Source organism: Drosophila kikkawai, chromosome 3R (assembly GCF_030179895.1).
Source record: "Drosophila kikkawai strain 14028-0561.14 chromosome 3R, DkikHiC1v2, whole genome shotgun sequence".
NCBI classification, from domain to species: Eukaryota; Metazoa; Arthropoda; class Insecta; order Diptera; family Drosophilidae; genus Drosophila; species Drosophila kikkawai.
In genome coordinates, this window is record NC_091731.1 from 21293528 (window position 1) to 21315015 (window position 21488).

At 40.6% G+C, this 21488-nt stretch overlaps 3 protein-coding genes across 7 annotated transcripts in view; 2 read left to right on the forward strand and 1 right to left on the reverse strand.

Annotated features, from left to right (window-relative positions):
- Nucleotides 1–329: 329 nt before the first annotated feature.
- On the forward strand, nucleotides 330–1887 carry LOC108073375 (phosphotriesterase-related protein). Its single transcript, XM_017164949.3, has 5 exons — nucleotides 330–461; nucleotides 554–1066; nucleotides 1128–1292; nucleotides 1353–1570; nucleotides 1632–1887. Exons 1-5 carry the CDS (start codon nucleotides 443–445, stop codon nucleotides 1767–1769), a joined length of 1053 nt encoding a protein of 350 aa, XP_017020438.1. The 5' UTR covers nucleotides 330–442; the 3' UTR covers nucleotides 1770–1887.
- Nucleotides 1888–2724: 837 nt separating this feature from the next.
- Nucleotides 2725–6188, forward strand: Srr (Serine racemase). The gene is made up of 5 exons (XM_017165002.2): nucleotides 2725–3016; nucleotides 3076–3146; nucleotides 4784–5234; nucleotides 5294–5586; nucleotides 5657–6188. The coding sequence occupies exons 1-5, from the start codon at nucleotides 2777–2779 to the stop codon at nucleotides 6006–6008; spliced, it is 1407 nt and encodes a 468-aa protein (XP_017020491.1). The 5' UTR covers nucleotides 2725–2776; the 3' UTR covers nucleotides 6009–6188.
- Nucleotides 6189–6309: 121 nt separating this feature from the next.
- Nucleotides 6310–21488, reverse strand: part of FER (tyrosine-protein kinase Fer) — a 30776-nt gene continuing 15597 nt past the window's right edge. The window contains exons 4-14 of one of the 5 annotated variants that reach the window (XM_017164999.2): nucleotides 12730–12826; nucleotides 12336–12672; nucleotides 11994–12272; nucleotides 11746–11923; nucleotides 11389–11589; nucleotides 7805–8179; nucleotides 7525–7738; nucleotides 7308–7394; nucleotides 7107–7235; nucleotides 6857–7039; nucleotides 6310–6791 (exon numbers count right to left, since the gene is read on the reverse strand). In XM_017164999.2, coding sequence (XP_017020488.1) covers nucleotides 6640–6791; nucleotides 6857–7039; nucleotides 7107–7235; nucleotides 7308–7394; nucleotides 7525–7738; nucleotides 7805–8179; nucleotides 11389–11589; nucleotides 11746–11923; nucleotides 11994–12272; nucleotides 12336–12672; nucleotides 12730–12826 — 2232 coding nt within the window. In that variant the 3' untranslated portion in view covers nucleotides 6310–6639. Of the gene's footprint in view, nucleotides 6795–6856; nucleotides 7040–7106; nucleotides 7236–7307; nucleotides 7395–7524; nucleotides 7739–7804; nucleotides 8180–8520; nucleotides 8993–11388; nucleotides 11590–11745; nucleotides 11924–11993; nucleotides 12273–12335; nucleotides 12673–12729; nucleotides 12827–21488 lie in introns of those variants that run through there. The other 4 variants (XM_017164998.2, XM_017165001.2, XM_017165000.2 and 1 more) reach the window with 4 other exon arrangements.

The window sequence follows — 21488 nt, forward strand, 5'->3', positions numbered from 1 at the left end:
TAAAAAAGAAAATACAAAAAAACACGGAAAGAAATGGAACTAATAAAGAGAATTATTCTGAGAAATATAAAAAACACACAAAGTGTCTTATTTTTATTTTTTTAAATGGAGAAATGTTAATGGATCACCTGCTCTTTTTTAGCATTTCAAATTGACTTTAATTCTTTGTAATCAGAGCTAATGGAGGCAGTCAACAAAGCAGTTGCAATCTTTCATCTGATTGTGCGCAATAAAATATATTTTCAAGATAAGAAAGCAAGCAAAGCAACTGTAAACATATATCTCTAGCTTGGAGAGCAACTCCACCTAGAGCCGACGACGACTGTCCCAGCTCCAAGATCAGTTCTCCGCTGGCTTTCGTAGCGCTCGGTTGATCTAAAAATAAACTTTGGGGCTGAAAGGGAGCAAAATCCACTGGTGACCCACATTGAGAGCTGCCACTATGTCGACCGTACAAACCGGTGAGTGGGTAATCCACACGAGATAAGCGGCTATTCCGCGCCTTATCTCCGCTCATCAAATATTAAAATTTTTCCTCTCCTCCTCTATGAAGTTCTGGGTGCCATTACCCCCAACCTTCTGGGTCGTACTCTGACCCACGAGCATGTGGCCCTCGACTTTGAGCATTTCTATCGCCCACCGCCTGCGGATTTTGAGAGCGAGCTCAAGGCCAAGATCAGCATGTCTACCTTGGGCTATGTCCGCCTCTATCCGTATTCCAGCAAGGAGAATATCAGGTTCTATGATGGCGATGCCCTGGAGGCTGCCAAGAAGGATGTTTTGCTCTACAAGAAACATGGCGGTGGCAGCATTGTGGAGAACAGCAGCTATGGTTTGAAGCGTAATCTGGAGTTCATTGTGGAGCTGGCCAAGAGCACGGGTGTGCACTTTATAGCGGGCACAGGGCACTACATCCATGCCATGCAGGAAGCCAGCCATGCTAGCATGAGCGTTGAGCAACTGAGTGATTTGTACTCAAAGGATATTATAACTGGCTTGGAGGTCAATGGAAAGATGGTCAAGTGTGGATTTATAGGCGAGGTGGCCAGCGTTTATCCCATTCATGGTGAGAAACTATACGGCTAAGACTGGTGTCCTTTCTTTATTTGATGTTTATATGTTTTTAGATTTCGAAAAACATTGCATCAAGGCTGCTGGCGAGATCCAGGAGGTCCTGGGCTGTGGTGTATCCATGCATCCGCATCGGGTGACCCAGGCACCCTTTGAGATCATGCGTCTCTACTTGGAGGCGGGTGGAAGGGCTGACAAGTGTGTCATGTCCCATTTGGATCGTAAGTCTAAGTAATCTTTCTACCTTCCTGCATTATATAGACAAATTTCCTTAATTCTAGGCACCATCTTCGATGTGGATGAACTCCTAGAGTTTGCCAAGCTGGGCTGCTATATTCAGTACGATCTCTTTGGCACCGAATGCTCCTTTTATCAGCTGAACACCAATGTGGACATGATCTCCGATGGCCAACGAATCGACAATCTGATAAAGCTCATAAACGAGGGCCTGGTGGACAAGCTGCTCATGTCCCACGACATCCATACAAAACATCGATTGGTTGGCTAAAATTACCTCGAATCGTAAATATCTCTTGCTGACTCTTCCCTTCTATTTATAGACTTCCTATGGCGGTCATGGCTACCATCACATCCACACCAACATCCTGCCCCGCATGTTTGCTCGTGGTGTAACTGTGGAGCAAGTGGAGCAGATGACGGTCACCAATCCGGCCAACTGGCTGGCCTTTAACCCCTAATTGCCTCGTACTGTTGTTGTTTTGGTGGCATCTCGTATCATTTTATTTGTGGCGCGTATTAGATAAGCCTTGTTATTTTGGCAATAATAATATGGGCGTGCCTACGAATTCAAACCTTATCAAATTTTGTTTTTTAATTACGACACCAATTTGGGGGCTCGTGCATGATTTCTGTGGATGCAATTAGTAAATAAGCTATGGGATGTTGGACAAACATGAATATTAATCCCCTACTTAGCATTTTTATTTGTTATATATAGAAAAAGCACATGGATAATAGCACATATGTAATAGCACAAACATTTAAGGCCGACAACCGTCACTAGAATAAAGTAGAACCAGTTGGGAATTATAAGCGCACAGGTGTGGGATTTTTTTCGAGACAAATTTTAGAGCGAATTTGTCATTGTTTTTATTGGAAATTGAGAAGGAAAACAAGTGCAATTCTGTCAATATATAAGAAAAGGAACTAAATAAGTCAAAATCAGTAAAAAACGCTTTCCATTTGTTAAAAATAGAAAAATATCCCTAAATTACTGAAAACTCTAAAATTTTTAAAAATTTCCACTGTTTCTAACCCTAGATAAGCCCACTATGAATACACAACCTTATCGATTTTGACCCGTATTAGGTGAGATATAACACAGCAACCCAGTTCTTTGGACTTGTTTTCCCACTGAGAAGAATCGAATAGTTCCGATGATGTTGCCAAAAATAAAGAGGGGAAATAGCAAGTACAAACGAATCGAAACGTTATCGTTGTTATTGTTTTGCGGTGTTGAGAGCAGGCTTATCAGGTCGTCGTCAGGCCAGGTCCCATAAAGTGACCAGCCGGCAATCGGAACGCAAAGGTGCCGTTTTTATAACTGCCAGCCAATAGAGTCTCCTCATCCAGCCGCCGGCGGCTATATATACGAGTTCCGATTATTGTCGCATTCAGCAGTATTCAGCGAGCAGTCAACAAAGGCGGTTATCCTCGTAGAAAAATATATAATAAAGCTGGAGCCATGTCCCAGGCAGTGAAGACGGATGCACCCAAGGAACCCAATGGTTCGGCGACTAAAACAAATGGAACCGCTGTTAATGGCAAGCTGGAGGCTTTGAAGAGACCCAGACATGTCTCTGGTGGTGTGGAGGAGATCATAGATCCCTTTTGTAATCCGGAGAAACCTCAACGCATCTCCTTTCATGATGTCACATCGGCTGCCTTTCTCATACGCGGAGGTGTAGAGCGTACTCCTTGTCCGGTATAAGATTTATATATATTTTGCATAGGATAATTTATATAACGTAGAGTGACTTACAGAAATCCACATCATCGGATCTATATGGTATGGAGTTGTACTTGAAAAAGGATTTCCTGCAATACACAGGCAGGTGAGTTTTGAAGGGGAGAACAATATGGAATAAATAAATATCTATATAATATAAAAATATTTAAAAATCATTAGCAATAATTAGTTAGAAAAATAATATGTATTTATAGTTATAAAAACCCATTAGGGAAATCATAGTTCAACTTAAAGTTTATTTGTGAATTTAAATTCAAAAGAACGCTGAGTTTGCGGGAAATATTCGTTTTATCATAAACATTTTCTTTCGTCATAAGGCTAAAAAATAACCCTACTAACATCCTTTATAACCAAGATAAGGAGTACTAATTTTAGATCAAACCAATAGTCGAATTTACTGGCCTTCTTAATGGCTTATAAAAACTTTATAGAAGGGGGTTTCCTGTTGAAGCTTTTCATATTAAAACTTTGTCTTTGTTTTTAGCTAATACTTGAGAAATATTAGTTGATTAATTCAATTATTTATTTCATTTATTTACTTGTATTTTTGATAGGCAATATAGGTCCAAAGTGCATTTTACTTCAGCTTTTTTTGTTGTTATACCCTTGCAGGGTATTATAATTTCAGTCAGAAGTTTGCAACGCAGTGAAGGAGACCTTTCCGACCCTATAAAGTATATATATTCTTGATCAGCATCAACAGCCGAGTCGATCTAGCCATGTCCGTCTGTCCGTCTGTCCGTCTGTCCGTCTGTCCGTCTGTCCGTCTGTCCGTCTGTCCACCTGTCCGTTTCTACGCAAACTAGTCCCTCAGTTTTAAAGCTATCTGAATGAAACTTTGCACATAGTCTTCTATATACTCTCACTGCTATATATGTCGGAACGGGCCGGATCGGACGACTATATCATATAGCTGCCATACAAATGATCGATAAATTTTTAGAAAAAAAATTATAACTTGGATGTTTTTCAACATTTTTGCACCATTATTTAGATATGGCCATTTTATATTATTTCTGAATTTTGGTAAAAATTTCACGACAATCGGACCACTATATCTTATAGCTGCCATAGGAACGATCGGGAAATTAATAGGAAAAAAATTATAACTTCGTTGTTTTTCTACGCATTTTCATCTACTCTGAGATATAAGCTTATTTTATTATTTTAGAATTTTGGTATTAATTTCATAAAAATCGGACAACTATATCATATAGCTGCCATAGAAACGATCGGTAGATGTAGAGAAAATGTAAGGCTGGGAATGTAAAACTGTAACTATCAAACTGTAAAGATAATAAGTATAGGTAAAATGTAATGAAATGATATCTGCAAGGGTATACAAACTTCGGCGTGCCGAAGTTAGCTTCCTTTCTTGTTTTTAATTGATTTTTATAAAATAAAGCTTAGAATTCACTACGTATTATATATTGTCTGGGGGTGTAACTTAAAACCCACTGATAAGGAGCTGTCTACACTTGCATTATAATATTTTGTTCTTTATTTGTTTAATACATAGTTCACTTCCTTTTTGTAATTCTCTATTATGATTGATAGGCCCGCATAAGTTTCGGTGACAAATTTTCGTGATAAATTTCGGTTAAGATCCGATAAGATAAGCCTTAATTGGCCAATATGGTTCGATGGGGCAAATTAATAACTGTTGCTAATTGATTTTTGATTCGTGATCGCCATGTGACTGACAATCCATTTACTTGACAGCTTCAAGGAGCGTGGCGCACGCTATGCCCTTCTATCGCTCACCGAGGAGCAGAAGCGAACGGGCGTGATCAGTGCTTCCTTGGGAAACCATGCCCAGGCTTTGAGCTATCACGGCTGGAAGCTTAACATCCCGGTGACCGTGGTCATGCCTAAGGCAGCGCCCATCATGAAGATCCAGAAGTGTCGCAACTACAAGGCCCGGGTCATTGTCGAGGGCAATGATATGGGCGAGGCCAAGTCTCTGGCCATGCATATGTCCCGCGAGGAGGGTCTGCTCTATGTCAATGGCTATGATCATCCGCATATAATGGCGGGACAGGGCACCATTGGTTTGGAGATACTGGAGCAGGTTCCAGAGCCAGATGCCGTGGTGGTTCCAGTGGGAGGAGGTGGACTCATTGCGGGCATTGCCACAGCAGTGAAGGCTCTTTCCCCTAAAACTAAGATTATTGTGAGTTATGTTTTATTTTTCAATTATTTTATTTTATTAATATTCAATTTTCTTTTTAGGGTGTGGAGTCGGAAAAATGCGCTAGCTTCACCCGGGCCTTGGAGAACAATGGACCTATCCACACGCCCATCAAGAACACCCTGGCCGATGGCCTGGCTGTGCCCAAAGTTGGCTATAATGCCTATGTCACAGCCAAGCCCCTCATCGATCGCATGGTGGTGGTCAAGGAGGAGTGGATTGCCGTGGCCATTCTTCGCCTGGTGGAGGAGGAAAAGTGTGTGGTCGAGGGAGCAGGTGGTGCAGGCCTAGCAGCGATTTTGGCCGGACAACTAGATGAGCTCAAGGGAAAGAAGTGAGTATAAATTTTATATTTTATAGCAGAATTTCAATATTTATAAATATATATCATTATTCATCCCTAGGGTGGTGGTCCTTTTGTGTGGCGGCAACATAGACACCACTGTATTTGGACGCTGCCTGGAGCGTGGACTGGCCGCCGTGGGTCGCCTGGTCAAGTTCAATGTGGAGGTCAGCGATCGTCCTGGCGGCATCAATGATCTGTGTGCCCTATTAGTACGCGTTGGAGTCTCCATTAAGGACATTATGCATGAGAGAGCCTGGCTCAGGGATGTATACACCGTGGAGGTGAAGGTGGTGTGCGAGACGGTGGACTGGTCGCACAGTTTGGAGCTGAAAAATGAGCTGAAGAAGTTCTACTCTAAGGTGGAGTTCTCCGATGTCCCGCTGGCCCTGACCACAGGGGTCGACTCATAGGCGGTTGTTGTTTATATATATTTATATTGTATATATAGTACACATATGATTTATTCACTTCAGCAGCGCAGCGAAAAAAACTTAAAGCTTAAAACTTTGAGCTTAGTGATTTAAGTGTAAACATAATCGTAGTCGAAGTATAAATGTAAATTAGCCGTAAATAAATATACATAAAATACAGAGTCTAGAAACGAATTGACCAACGTAAGGATACATTAGGATAATAACTAAAACACAAACAACTAAGCATATATAAATTCACAAGCTTACAACTACAATGCAGTTCGTTCAGACACATTACTATATCTTTTCTTTTTTTGTTTTATTTTCTCGTTTTTAAGATCTCTTTGCGGTTTTTGGCACATTAAGGATTCATTTCATACATACACGATCAGGATCAGTCAGACAGCACACACATTACAGTACGAAATTTACAGTTACATGGCTAGAAAATATATATATATATACGTCTCTATATAAATATGATTTATGTGGTAAAATGTATAAGTTTAGTTGTTATCTCATAAATACAGGCATCTCGTTGTTAAGTCCTTTCCTCGGACATGACGTACTTTAAAAGCGCTGACTAAACCTAGATTGAGTATGCTAAGGGACGTTTAAATGGACGCTCTCAGTGGCTGTTGTCCAGGCGCAGGATCAGGGCATCCACTACATTATAGATCTCATCGAAATGCGGCCGGGACTCGGCATCTGCCGCCCAGCACTTGAGCATCAGGCGATACATTTCCGCTGGGGTATTCTCTGGCGTCGGCATGCGATACCCTTCTGAGCGAAAGTTCGTATTAGTATTATTAACTTTATAAATTAATTAAAAATATTATAATTACCCGTATCGATGCGTTCTCTGGCCCGGGAATTGCTCATGCCAGAGTATGGTGTATCGCCCTTGGAGTATATCTCCCACATCAGTATGCCATAGGACCAGACGTCGCACAAGGAGGTGTATTTGCCAAAGTTCAAGGCCTCGGGAGCTGTCCACTTTACGGGTATTTGTTTCATGCCATCGGACACTATTAAAATAGTATATTTTAGATTTATTTTATATTTAATTTGTTTGTATTTTGAGTAGCTTTTTACCTATATATTCCTCTTCCTCACGCGACATGCCAAAGTCAGAGATCTTTACACTGTGCTCCAGGTCCACCAGGCAATTACGCGCCGCCAAGTCCCGATGAATGCAGTTCTTGGACTCCAGATAACGCATGCCTTTTAAAATAATATTAAAATATATTGTGTTATTAATTTTATTAAGTATTTTGAAGATTTAATTCAGCTTACCTGCCGCTGCATCTCTGCACATGCCCATTTGCTGGCGATTGGTGAGGCCATTGGAGTTTTTACGCAGATAAGTGAGCAGGGAACCTCCTAGAAAAGGCGTAATATATCATAAAAATTAATATAAAGTAGAATCAAAGATAGAATAAGAGGGTAAATGTGGAATACAGCCTTTGAAAAGGATTTTAAGGAGTTAAAAAAAAAGGAAATTGAAACCTACCCAGCACCAGTTCCATCACAATCATTATGGGCTGCTTTTGGACACAAATGCCAATTAATTTGACAATATTGGGATGATCATATTGCTTAAGGATGCGACCCTCCTGCAGGAATTTGCGTTTCTGTTCATCCGGCAAAGTCATGCGGCAGGTTTTGACAGCCACATCAAGTTTTGTGGACTTTAGTTTGGCTTTGTAAACATCGCCAAAGTTGCCCTGAAAAATTAAATAAAAAATCATTAACAAAAATCTAGAAAAAGGTTATAAAGTCCCCCAACTTACCCTGCCAATCCTCTCCAGCAGCACCACATCATCGTTGCTCAGCTCCCAGCGTTCCCTGCACACCGGTCGCCGGAGGATAGCCCCCGACTTGACCGTCACTGGCAACTCGGAGTGATATTGGTGCATGATCAGTTCCTGGATGCTGGCAAAAGGAGGACCCTCGAACCGGAAGTTACCCTCTCCCGTGGTCTGGACAATAAAGTGCTTGTGGCCATTCCAGCAGACACTCAGCACAATTTGGCTCTCCTCATTGCGGATGGTTTCGCGAACTAGAAAGTCGCCATCATTGTTAAGCAACCGGACCACCTCCTCGCGGGGCAGGACGCCATGGAACCATTCCTCCTCATAGAGCGGACGATTCGTGGACAGAGATATCTGCAAGATCCAGAACATTAGCAAATCTATATCCCATAGCTCTTAGGCATAAGATTAGTGGCAGGCATGCAGAAGACAGAACAGAAGTGAAAATTGTTGGGGGAAAAATAAAATAGCACGTCATTTCCACATTTCCAAATGCGGAGCGGAAATGCGTGGGTTGCAGTAGCTTAAATAAAGATACCAAACGATATAAATATACAAAAATTAATTATAAATTAAATACTGTAAGCACAAAAACCAAATACTTATATATTGTTACTACATTAATGTGGAAAATACTTTTCGCTTAACGTTCAACTTTTCAAGGTTGTGTCGCAGCTTGTGTATGGATGACTCACAAATACTTTGGATTTGGGCCGCTTTTTTCGGGCCGGCGGCACAGGGCGACCGGCAAAGACAATTGTCTCAAAGATGCCACTGCCCTCGGCTCCGGCGTAGATGCTGCTCCGTCCCGAAGCTGTGCTGCTCATGGTGATATCGAAGTCTATATATCTCCCACCCGGAACAAAGAGAAAACTACTTGAACTTGCGCAATTGTTTTCAGAAAATCGAAATGGAAACTGAAATAGTCACGCGTCGTTCTGTCAGAACTTTTCACTGGCCAAACAGACGCCAAACATTCGAATGGGCCAGATTAATGGCAACTGCTGGCCCGGTGTCCACACAGATCGCCGCCTCAGCGGAGAGAACTGAAAGATATAAACGCTTTATGCTCTCGGTTGAACTTGTTCTCTCTTGGACTCGGGCACGCACAAGTAAATATAGCAATTGGAAGGGTGGAATATATTTTAGATCTAACGAAATTCTGATACTCTTTGAGGGGATTTTTGAGCACAAAAACTTGACATATTTATACAAATATTTATTCAAATGACTTCCCCTTTTAATACTGGTTTAAAGTTACTTTTTAATATTTATATTTATCTAGGATTCTGCAAAAAATCACTAGCGGTTTTAAAACCCTTTAAATAGTGTCTAAAAGTATGCTATACAATTTTTAAATTAAAGAATTCAGTGTAAATTGTATTTTTTATAACGTATGATTTTGCAGAAATTGTTCGTAATTTGTAACCTATTGGGTGCCTTTTTATTTTTATTTCTTATTTATAAAGGTTTACGGTAATCCCTAGACAGCCTTACGATATATCACCCTGATGTCTCCATTTTCTGATAATATGAAAGCTACTTCCTTTACAAACTTATCCTAAGGTGTTATATCAAGAAAAAGCGTAGGAAAGAGTTTTTAAAGAAGCCTAATTTATAAGAATTTGTGAATTTTAAAAATTATAAGATGCAAGGATAAAAGTTAGATAAATATTATATATAATTTAGACACCATAACCTTGATGAATTTTTAATAAATGCACCTCTAAATTAATGAATTTATAATTATTTAATATATTATATAGCATATATAATATATATTGTTTTATTTTCACAAAGGAACCTAGGTATTTAGATATTAATTCCTATAAAAATCATCATAAAACCAAATATAAAACCAGAACAGACTTCTCTTAGTTCTCATACCCCACTGAATGAATTATTTTCTAAGGTCACCCTGTGTTTTATTTTTATATATCCCCCGATAATAAAGCTCTTTCCTCATGCGCTCAATACTATGGAACGAACGTGCAATTTCAATCAAAACATGCAAACGGAAAGAGCAAGCAATGTGAGGCGATGCCAGACGATGCGATGCGATGCTGTTTGTGTGAGAAGGTGGCGCCTTGTGGCGCCCAGTTGGCTTAGATACGCTCGAGACGGTGGAAGAGAGTGCTCGGATACGAATGCAGCTACAGATGCAGATGCTGGGAACTCACACTGGCCGCCAGGCTGGGCACACAGTAGCAGTGATCCTTCATGCTAAGCACATCGTCACTGCCGCTATCCTCATTATCATGATCATGATCATCGTCGTTCTCATCCAGCTCCCCCGAACTGGACTCGAACGGACGCTCCTTGTGTCCTGTAATTTGAACGGATGGCTTTGATTTCTGCACGGATGGCTGTGGGCAGTTGCAGAACTGATCCTCTCGAGCCGAGTCCTCCGACTGATCCCCCTCGAATTCTCGAGCAAAATCAAAGACACTTTTGCTGGGATGGATGCGCCTTCGCTTGGTGCACTGCTTGCAGGGTTTGGAACGTTTCAGTTGGAAGTTAAGCAACTTGGAGCGGAATGTGTTGCGGATGGCCTTTGATTTCTTTTGGATCTTGGGCACCTTGAATTTCAGTCTTGACTCCTTGGTTTCCTTGGACGGCGTCGTGGTAGTGGTTGTCGTTATGGTGGTGGTAATGGTGCTCGTAATGATCGTGGATTGGGAGGCACTGTGATTGCTGTTGCTGCTGGTGTGGTTATTATTGTTGTGGCTGGAGGAACTGCTGCTATTTGTCTGACAGTCACTACTGCTGGACTGAAGCTTCTCCGGATCCTGCTCCTCGCTGAGGGTGCTACTCTTTCCCATTCTCACTAGAGGACTCTTGGAGAACTCCTTGAGATTGCTGAATATATTGCTAATGGACTTTTGGGTAAAGGAGAGGGATCTCTTCTTGGAATGACCCATATCCTTGGCACTTAGCTGGGAGGATCGGCACTCGGAGCTTGAGCTGGAGCTACGCTTGGTGTGGCTATCCGGATCTTTGGTTATCTTTCGGGCCTGAACCTGACCCGACTCTTCGGCAGACTCAATGGCATTCACATCATCGCTGGTCTGGAGGTTTCTTTTCAAGCGATCGTCTAGCACGCGGTTCAGCTCATCGATCCTGTCTAAATGGGCATCGATGGAGTTCTGTGGCGCCGCCGTCTGGTTGATCTCTATCTTCACTTGCTCTCTCTTTCCAGAAGGAAGCTGCCCGTCTTCCTCTTCCTCGTCGCTCTCCTGCCGCCTCTCTAGGCTCTTCCTGCCCAGCTCGAGATCCGCGTAGATGTGATTGTTGTTAGTGTTAGTAAGGACAGCAGCGGTTAGCTGGGTGAGCGGAGCGGGCGAGGTTATGGTAGCCGCCGGCAACGGCTCCTGCGGCTCCTCATCCTCGCCCAAACACAACATGGAACACTGGGTACGGCGCAGGCGCGGCAGGGCAGGAGGCGTGGCCCCCAGCGAGATCTCTTCGCCCAAATAATGGACACTGGCCGCCAAACGCAAAGGATGGTTAGTAATTGTCTCGTAGCGTGCAGGACTCCTGGAATCCCCATGACCCCCAATTACCGACAAGGATCCAAGGCTCTGGGAGCGTGGCTGCATCTTATTGAAGCGTCCCTGACGTGATCTCGTCATAGGTGTCGCTGGCTGCGGTGTCGACTTGCGTTTACAGTGGCGTCCGCGTCCGCGCAACAAGGTCAAAACCCCACCGCGACGCATCAGTTCATTCATAAGGCCCAGCCCAGGTGAGCTGGTGGAGTTGGAGCGCTGCTAGGTTAGGATGGGTGTTATGTATAAGTCATGGGAGTGTGACCAAAGGGCGGCATCCAAAGAAAGAGAGATTAGATTAGTTAGACCTTCACCATCTACAGCTTACAAACTAAACCAAAACCCAGGAAAAGGATATATTAAGGCCAGACCCACCTGCTGCTCATTGTTGTAGCCATTTTCAATGAAGTTCTGTTCCAGGGTGAGATGATCATCGCAACCCGAGGGCAGCTCCTCGCAGCCCACCTCGTTCAGGGCGCACTTGATCATATCCACTAGCTTCTGTTTCTGCTTCTCCTGGCATCGCAGGGCATTCAGGTCCTTGGATTGTCGGCTATAAAAAAGAAAGTATATATAAATTATGCAATTTGTTTTATTTTTAAAGGATTTAAGGATTCTTTTACCACTGACTATCCTTGTTGGACTGAATGCCATTGGATGTATTGCTGCCATTGGAAATAATGCTGCCATTGGCCACTGGTGAGCCGCCATTTACATGCTCGATCATCTTCAGCTGCTTCTCCTGGCACTCTTTTACAGCTCCCTCGAGTTCCAGGAGTCGGTTTCTAAGCCAGTCCACTGTGAGGTTATCCACCGTCAGGGTGCTGGACTGCAGTTTGCCGGGTATGTCCTCGATAAGCGCCTCATCGAACTGGAACAGCAGCGGGGTTGTGGGGGAGGTTCTGTAATAAATGTAAATACATTTAAATACTTTATTTCTTAATTATTTAATAGCTTTCTCCTACTTGTGTTTCTCGGTAAACTCGCCATACTCTTCGGTCGGATTAATGCCGCCTATCACAGTGTCAATGCGCTTTTGGATCTCCTTGTACTTGTCTGCCGTGAGATCACCATACTGGGCTGCCTCTTGGAGGATATTGCGCCACAGCAGGATAAAGCTCTCCTGAACGGATTGCTGGTGCTCCAGGAGACCTGGCAGCAGGACAGTGCGAAAGTCCTTTTCCACTTCAATGGCCTCGGTGATGGACAGCACATACTCGTTGTGGGTGAGGTGTAGCTTGCGGCAGGCCTTCTGGTACTTGTCACGGACATCGTCCAGCTTGCGGCCACTGCGACCAGGAGCTGGTAAAGGTACTCCTTTATTATATATATTATTTTAAGAATTATCAGGTTACTTACCCTTGATATAATGCTCTTCGAAGCGCGTGCGCAGCGCCTTGTAGCCCTCCAAATGTTTTTGGTATTCGCTCTTCTTGCGCACCACCTCGTCGGTGAGCTGAAAATGTAAAGAGGAAGCGAATTGCGGTTTAGTTTTTTGGGGTTTCACTCTCTCTGATATGATATGTGTGTGCGTGTGGTGCCATTAGGGCACTTTCCCAAAAAAAGTATATATAAAAAACTGGGCTCATTACATCATGATTATCGGTACGTGAATCGTCTTTTGTCGCCTAGTGTGTGCTCCACATGCGAGTAATCGCATAATGAAGCCCAGTCGCGTCCACCTCCTCCTCTCCCTCTATCACCAGTGACACCTCCTATCTGCTCCATTGAGTATCTCTCACACTTTCTTTGCTAAACATTTTCTCACGTTTGCATATTATGCAAGGTACACGTCCGACCACAGAAAAAAAAAATAGCAACAAATGCCATGGCTCCACAAATGACTGATAAGTGACTGGGCAAAAGGATTGCATTATGCAGCTGAGCCAACATCAGCATCCCAGCTAGCCAGTATTCCAGTATTCCAGCATCCCAGCATCCGTTAGCAGTGTCAACAAAATCCACAACGACTTTGTTGTCGAGGACTGCGACTGCCAGCTCAAGTCGGGCTTGAGTCCAAGCTGAACCTGAAGCCAAGCACTGAACAAAATATAATTTCTTGGCTTTCTTTAAAGAAATTTTTATATTTAGCTTTTAAGCTGAAATAACTATAATTTTTCCTTATTTAATTACAATGAAATACATTTTTAAGTAGAAAACGGCCTCTAATTGTATTGGCTTAATAAGTAGCTTAAGACTTTTTTATTGATAAACCTTCTAACCTTGAATTAATATTAAATAAAATACTTGACATGTAATATTTAATGTACATAAATATTAAAAATTTTTTCTGTGTAAATTATTTATTTTTTGTGTAGTTAAAGCCACAAACTAATGGCAACCAAGTGCAGTTAGTCAAGCAGCTGCAAAGTTGCTGAGTTAAGGTGGCATAGACATAATGCAGCTGATGTTAGGCCTGGCACAGTGGTTAATAATTAAAAGTGTGTAGTAAAAATTGTACTTAAGATGTGGTAAAATCATAAAAGAAAATTTTAACCCAAGATTCATAGTATAAACAAAATATAACAGGAATTATTCAGTTGTTAAAAACTATTTACATGTAAGAAAAAATGTAACAAACTTCCCCTAAGAAAGCTGGCAGCAAAAATATATTTGGAGAGGGTTTTAAAATAATATAAAATTAATTTAAATATAATAAATCGAATGATGTTAATACAATAAATACAAAAAGGGAATAAGTTATATCCTTCGAATTAAAGTGTAAGATATAATGTTCAAATATTTTCTTTAACTTATTCAGTCTGAAATTGAATTACTTAAGTTTATGTGTAATATAAATTATATGTATTAAAGGTCTTCTTAGTAAAGTTTAAAGATACTTCAGTTCTGCGGAAAAATAAGTAAAATTACTTAATATTTATATGAGTAAGCAGCTTTTAAAAAAATCCGTTGATTTAAACAAATAAAACAAGTGTAAAAACAAGCAAACAAGGCAAAAAATCACAGTTAATTTGTAAAATAAAAAAAAAAACTTCCCACATTTAAGTGCTGCGTATGCTTTTGCTGGGAATTAATAAAATATAAATAAGCTCAGCAGCTACATTTATAATTTAATTTAATTTTAAGTCAAATTTGCATTTATTAAGCTTAATGAGAATTTATATAAAATATTTATAAGCTCAGCAGCTATTTAATTTAATTTAAAGTAAAATTAGCTGTTATAAAACCTTATGAGTAACCACAATTTCCCAGCATTTTTCCATAGTTCCCATCGGCAACCTGAGCCGCTTTTTTCTGCCATTTGACTTTGCATATTAATTGCAGACACTTTTGCACATTTTCCATTAAACACGGAAGACGGTCGAAGAGATGCATTAACTAATTGAATGATCGGCCAAAGCTTGACTAAAGAATTTGCAAAAAAAAGTAAAAATTTAAATAAAATGGCAAGGCGAGCGAAAAACAATTTGATCGTATGCGAATGCGTGTATAAATTGCTGACCCAGTTAGGGGATTTGGCATTGAAAGTGTTATTGTTGTCGAGAGTATTTTAGTTTTTTTTTCGAGAGTTATCTTGAAATTGGCTGCAATCTAGACAACTTGTTGCCGTCCAGGCAGTCGCTGATTCCCTGCCAGAGCTACGTAATAACCAATTTTGCAAGGTTCTGGCTGGTTTCTGTGTGTTTTTCGGCAAGTGGTTAAGCAACTTTCAATGCCTCTGCAGCTGCTAATTTGCCTAAAAAGTTGTTTAGAAAGAGAGAGCGAGAGCCGGGGCGGACCGACACTGAGTAAAAGAAATAAACATGGCTCGAAAGTGGGTCATGCGCGCCGTATTTCTTACTTCTTGGCGGCTAAAAAAAAAAAAAACCGTCAATAGCGTTTCAGTTTCGGTACTTCCATCCCCATGCCCGCCACCACACCTCACACATTGTTTACAAATGATTGCCAATTTTTTTTTTTTCGTACAGAATCCCCCGGAATCCGAGGAAAGTTGCTAATCCGCCACCTGCAATCCGCCGGCCAGCGAAAAACTTTCTCAATTTTCTCACGCCTTTTTCCCCGGGGGTATTTCATTCGATATTTATTCAGTTGCTTTTGCTTCTGCGAGGGGACAACGCACAGTTTAAAAATCTCAAATAGTCGAAAATCTATATGCAAATGCGGCGATGACCTAATGGAAATCTGTGACAAGTGGTGCCAGCTGGCACGTTTTGCATTAATCAGCTTGATTCTTTTGCCTTTCGATCCGATTCTCTGTAGAATTGGACTTTTTGCAAATTATTTTTCGTTTCTTAAAAGACATGTACAATTAAGCGGAAAATGCTACCCAAATTAAATGATAAATTAAGCTGGCAAGCTGTCCTATGATTCAACATTTAATAATTAACATATTCATGTCAATAAGCTTTTGGGTTTTATGACTTGTCAAAAGATGACTGTGACATTGTCTACAAAATTTGTCCGCTATTTTTTATTGTTGAACATATATGTATATATTTTTTGCCAAGTTCTTTTCTTGCAGCTTGGGGTTTTTGTTGAGAGTTTAGCTAACAGTTTGGGGAATTAATCATAAATATTAGGTATATAAAAAAATTAAAAATATAAGAAACCAGCAAGAAAGATACATCATGTTGCTAAGAAAAGGTTGCTGGGGAAAATGTGGCTAGAAACATGTTGAGCATCAGCTGTGGTGGGTCTTTGCAACATTTCAATGCTGCACAGGTTAAGCAGGGAGAGGAAACTTTATTGTTTAATAACTGCTTTGTTTATTAGCCAATTCTACTCATATTTTAGAGAAAAATACTCAAAGAACTAATTTTAATATATATTTAATTATTTTCTACATACATCTTGATGTATGGTTTCAAAAAAAACATTTTAAATGCTTTCTTCTCCCTGACACCAATTAATTAATACATAAATAAGAAACAATACCAAGTTTATATATTTTTTTTTAATTTTTCTATAGGCATATATATACAATTTTTTTATTTCTTCCCCCATTTCCCAGAGTGTACACCCTCATGCATCGTCACATACACATCATAACAATAAAAAAGCACAGCTCAATCAAGCGAAATTCAATTCATGTCTACACTTCCAAAGAAATTGGCTTTAATCAAAATAAATTTGTCAAATGTATTGCGGAATCGTGATGCAATAAAAAGAAACCGACCCAAGAAAACCGAGAGAGAGAGAGGAGGGCCACAAAAAATGGAAAACAAGTCAAAAGTTAAACCCTAGACGGGGAGTTGTATTTTTTATTTCTTGATTTTCGTCAGCGCGTGAGAGTTTTTCTTGGCCAGAAAATTTGAATATGAAACGGCGGCAGCTGCTGACAAGTCGTTGTGGAAATAAAACGATAGGAAATGCCACACGCGTCTGGGATTTTCCTTTGTTGTGGTTGTGTGCCTTTTTTTCTTCTCTTCTTTTTTTTTTGTGGTGGGGAAATCAAATCGGGAGTTTTCAATAAGTCAGCGCCACAGCTGTGGTTGCACAATCGCTGACAGCGTTGACAATAATAATAATAATAATAGTGATGTTTTATGAAACAATCGAGATGGTTTAAACACTGGCGTTTAGCCTGCAATTGCGAATTATGCAAATTTGTGACCGTTGAGCGAGTTAGCTTGTGTTTCCGCGGACCAGGGATTTCGAGTAATTTAGACTGGTCTTGGTCGTGGTTCGTGCCTGGGCTCTGGCTCTGACTGTAGCTCTGGGCCTGGTCAATGAACCAGCCGGCCAATGGCCAGCCCCAGCCCCAGTCCCGGCCCAACAATGGACACGCTAATATTAACGACCAACCCGTTTTGATGGCTTTAACTGTAATCGCGCCAAAGCAGTTTGGCTCCTGTTGAATTCCCTCCATTTAAAAGGCATTCAAAAAATCGGTCGCATAATTGCCACGCAATATCTTCACTTTCAGTTGCTACAGTTTGCTTTATTTTCTTTTCTGACTGCCAATAATATTTGCCAAGTTTTTATTCACGTTTTTATTTCGGTGGCTGTCAGACTGGTTTTTTTTTGCACAAATTTGCATGCGTGCCAAGTGAAAGAAGCATGACGAAAAGGTCCGAATTTAAATTGTATCTGTAAATGTTTGCCAGCACTTTCTATTTCTGTCGGAAATAAACAGAAAAAAAGGCAGACAAAAGAATAGAATGGCGAAATTGACGAGCACAGTGAAAGTGTCTTCGAATTGGCCAAATGCCCCGAGCGAAGCGAGCAAGTTTGTTGCCTGAGTCTTTCGTTTTTTCGGGGCCTGCCACCGCCATGGCCGCCACCGTACCGGGAGGTCTCAATCGCCCCAAGGAGAGGCTGCAGAACGACTTTTCAATATCCAAAGCCACCTACGTGTCGCTTGCAACTTGTTTTGCATGCGGAGGGATACATAAACACACACAGACACAGACTGGGCCGTGCGAAATCCTGCAGCCAATCTGGCAGATCGTTCCAGGGAACAAGCATAAATTTTAAAAGCCGAGCAGTTGACTTAAAAAAAAAAAGTAGTAATAACTCTGGGAATACCCTGGGTTAGCAAAGATTCTATTAAATAATGAAAATATATATAAATAAATCATGAAATGGGATAGATCCCTATTGACATTATTTAAGTACAATAGTTAACCAGCAAGTCATAGTTTTAAATAACTTTATTTTCAAGCTCTTAAGACTAATTTTCTTAACTTTTCATCTCAATATTCCTGAAGTATCAAGTTAGCCAACAATAACAATTTTCCATTTCCCTTTTTTTCAGTTTGTAAAACAATTTACCAGCTTTTCGCTGAAGCTAAAGTCTCAGCCAATGCCTGAACTTGATCCACAACCGGGCCCAGCTGCGCTTTTGATGTCAAGGGAGCAGCAGTTCGCACGGCTCTCTCTTGGGCCAGGTTATTACGTCGCACATTGGGCAGCAGCAGCCGCAGCTAGACCAGTCGGGAAGTGGCCAAAAGGGGGCCCGGGATGACGACGACTGGCTTTTGTTAATTTATTTTTACTGCTCCCCCGAAACATGATGAAGTACTTGCTGCAGCAGCACACCGCACCGCTGCGCCCGGTCCAAGAAATTAAGTTGCAGTTGCTGCGCTGCCGCCTGTGCCCGCCTGGAGCCAAGTGGCAGGTACAAAAGCCCCGACTCGACTCTCTGTCTTCGATCCATAAAGTATTTTCTGGCAAGGCGCAGGCGCAGCTAACGAGACGGAGTCGGAGCTCTGGGTCCCGGCCCCCATCCCGACGCAAAACGAAGCCCAGATTCGGGTCCAATACGTTTAGCCCTCGGGTTGGGTTCTTTATTGTTTTCTCCGCACCTCGCACAGTCCCAGCTCCTGCCCCCCTTTGGTGTGCATGTTGCAGACTTGTTTCATAACTGGTCCACGATTCTTGGAATTAAAGGAACAAAGGCTGGGGCTGATTTTGATTTTGACCGACAAACGTTGTCTGCGCTTGTTTGCCGTTGACTACGTTTTTCCCTCTTTCCGCATCACAGTCTTGGGTAAATTCAGTGAGAAAAAGGGGGATTAAGAAGCGTTTCAAAAGTTGTGATAAAACTATAAAATAAATTTAGAAGTATTTCTTAAATAAAAATCGTATGTTAAGTACTTAATAAAATTAAGAAAGCTAAGAAACAGCTGAGGGTTTTTAAGAATCTTGGAAAAATATTCCTAAGAGACTCGAATACCACGAACTTATGATATTTTTTGTATCTTCTATAGAAAATTTATATAAATTAATATTTACCAGATTTAAACTTTATTTAAGATTAAAATTTATAAATAAATAAAATTGTTTATGACTTCTATTTAGAAAAAACTGGATATCAAATCGATTTGAATTAGATTTTAGCTTAAACTTTGTATATCCTATTTCTAAAACCTCTTTAAAAACAATTTCTTAAACTTATTCCCAATAAAACCTTTACTTTTCTCTTCCTGTACAGCTGCCCCTCTTGACTGTTTGTTCAACTTCCAGCCAGCTCGAACCGTCTCGGCGGCCTGCATCTGGGCAGAGGGCAGAGTGTACTTGAAATTGACTGAAAAGATACGAATGTGCCGCACATGCGCGTAGATTATAATGAGATAAAGGCGCAGCCAGTCGGCAGGCAAAAATAAAGGGTTGGAAGACAGTTCGTTGCCTGGCGTGTTAGAAAACCTTTTTAACGCGCTCCGTTCGAGCCGGCAACTTAATTTTTATTGCGCCTGGCTAAGCCGCAGCTCCAATTAGAACTCGTGCAATATGAGACACACAGGGTCTTGAGCCAGGGATTTATGGGTTTCCAACAGTATATTTTCTTTTCTTTGTATTTTGGTGTGACTACCACACACGAAGAAGCGTTGTTAACACTTGAACGATCTTTGGCACTGCTCTTGTTTCAAGTAAGCCAAATTAGTATTCAATAAACGTAACTTCTGAGCCGGAATCATTAGCCAAATTGGTCAAGACCAAACTGGGGAATGGCCATAATATCTCTCTTATATATATAGATATATGGGAAAGTTCAAACAAAACAAGCGCCACCGTCACGAAGACTTTTTTTTTTTGCTGTTTTCCTGTTTTTTTTTCTTTATTTATTTTTTGTTTTTGCCAGAGATCAACATTCAAGTTAATTTCGCGGAAAAGAGATTGGCAAAAAGCGAGTCTAGAAAACATAGAGCAGAACCGAGGGCAAAATAAAAATTCACACACGAGATAAAAATCACAGCAGCCGCAACTACATACGTGAGCTTCGTCTCAGTCTGTATCTCGGATGCTTCTAGTATTTATTGTCATACATAGTCTGTCACTTCTTTTAATTGTTTATGGCCTTGTTAAGAACGCTGGCTCGCTGCCTTTTTTTGGCCAGCTTCGTTATTGTTTTTGGCATTTCTCGTACCAGCCAGAGCGAGGGCGATCAACTTTGTGTCGCTCTTGTGATTACTTTGAGCGTAAATTAAAGCGAATGGGTCAAGTTATAAAAGGTGAAGTTGTTATACCCTAACAGTTATCGATAAAGTTCAAGAAACTTTTGAGAAACGGTAAATTTGTTAAGTTTTTACAAAAGTTTGAGTATAAATTTTGACTTCTTATTGATTATATCGAGAGGAAAAGTTCGATATGGTCTATCACTAAACAAAATGGCACTCCATATCATATCAAAAATATCGTAAACTTTGATTAATTGAAATTTATAATATCGAAAATTTTGCTTTTGAAGGTAAAATGTCAATATTGTCGAAAAATAGTAAAATAGTAGCACTTTGCGACAAATATCGATTCAGTATCTATGTATTGATCATCTCTTATATTCCTAGCCTTAACATAGCCTTTATAATCCAAAAAAGTTATATGTATATTCAATAATAAGATGCGTAACGCCCATATATATATCAATGAAAGGTAATCACTTCTTCGTCAGCTAAAATGTTGTATCAAATAATATCGACAATAACCTTAAACTCTTTCAATTTCAAATTTAAATCCAACTTATTGCCCCCACTTAGTTCTTAATTGAAATATAATACCCCAAGGTAGTGTATAATGAATTCTTTTGAATATACTAAGTGGGAAAAGAACCTTTTCGAGGCAAGTGCGCATTAACCGGTTTATCGGAAATAAATACAAATGCCTGAACCAAGCCACTGCTGCATATAGTACATATATACGTATATATACCATATATTCATATCTATCGCTTCAACGTCATCGGGCTTTCTTACGTACTGCTCCACTTCTCCGTATAATTACCTGATAATCAAAGCCTCATTACGTAAATTGGCAATTAGGAGCCGCATTGATACACTGATTTGTCTTTACTTTTGCAATTTACTTCATTTAGATGGCAATTATGTGATTGCTTTCGTGGGGCTGCTGCTTGGTCTGGCTTGCTCGGTGGGCGTGTTCCCATTTAGCGGGCCAATTTTCCAGCTATTAATGTTAATGCAATGCCAAAATGCACATCAAATCATAATCACAAACGGGCTTGTTGTGAAGTTTTTTTTTCTTTCTTAGTGGCTCTTGTCGGCTTTCCAGCACAAATTAGACAAAGTCGACTTTCACGCTCGAAAGTTTTCGCTTAAGAATTTCTCTTTCGCAATAATTGACTCCAAATCTCTTCAATTAAGTATTTGCGAATGCCAAGACGCGACGCGATACAAGATGCAAGATGCCGAGAACCAGAAATA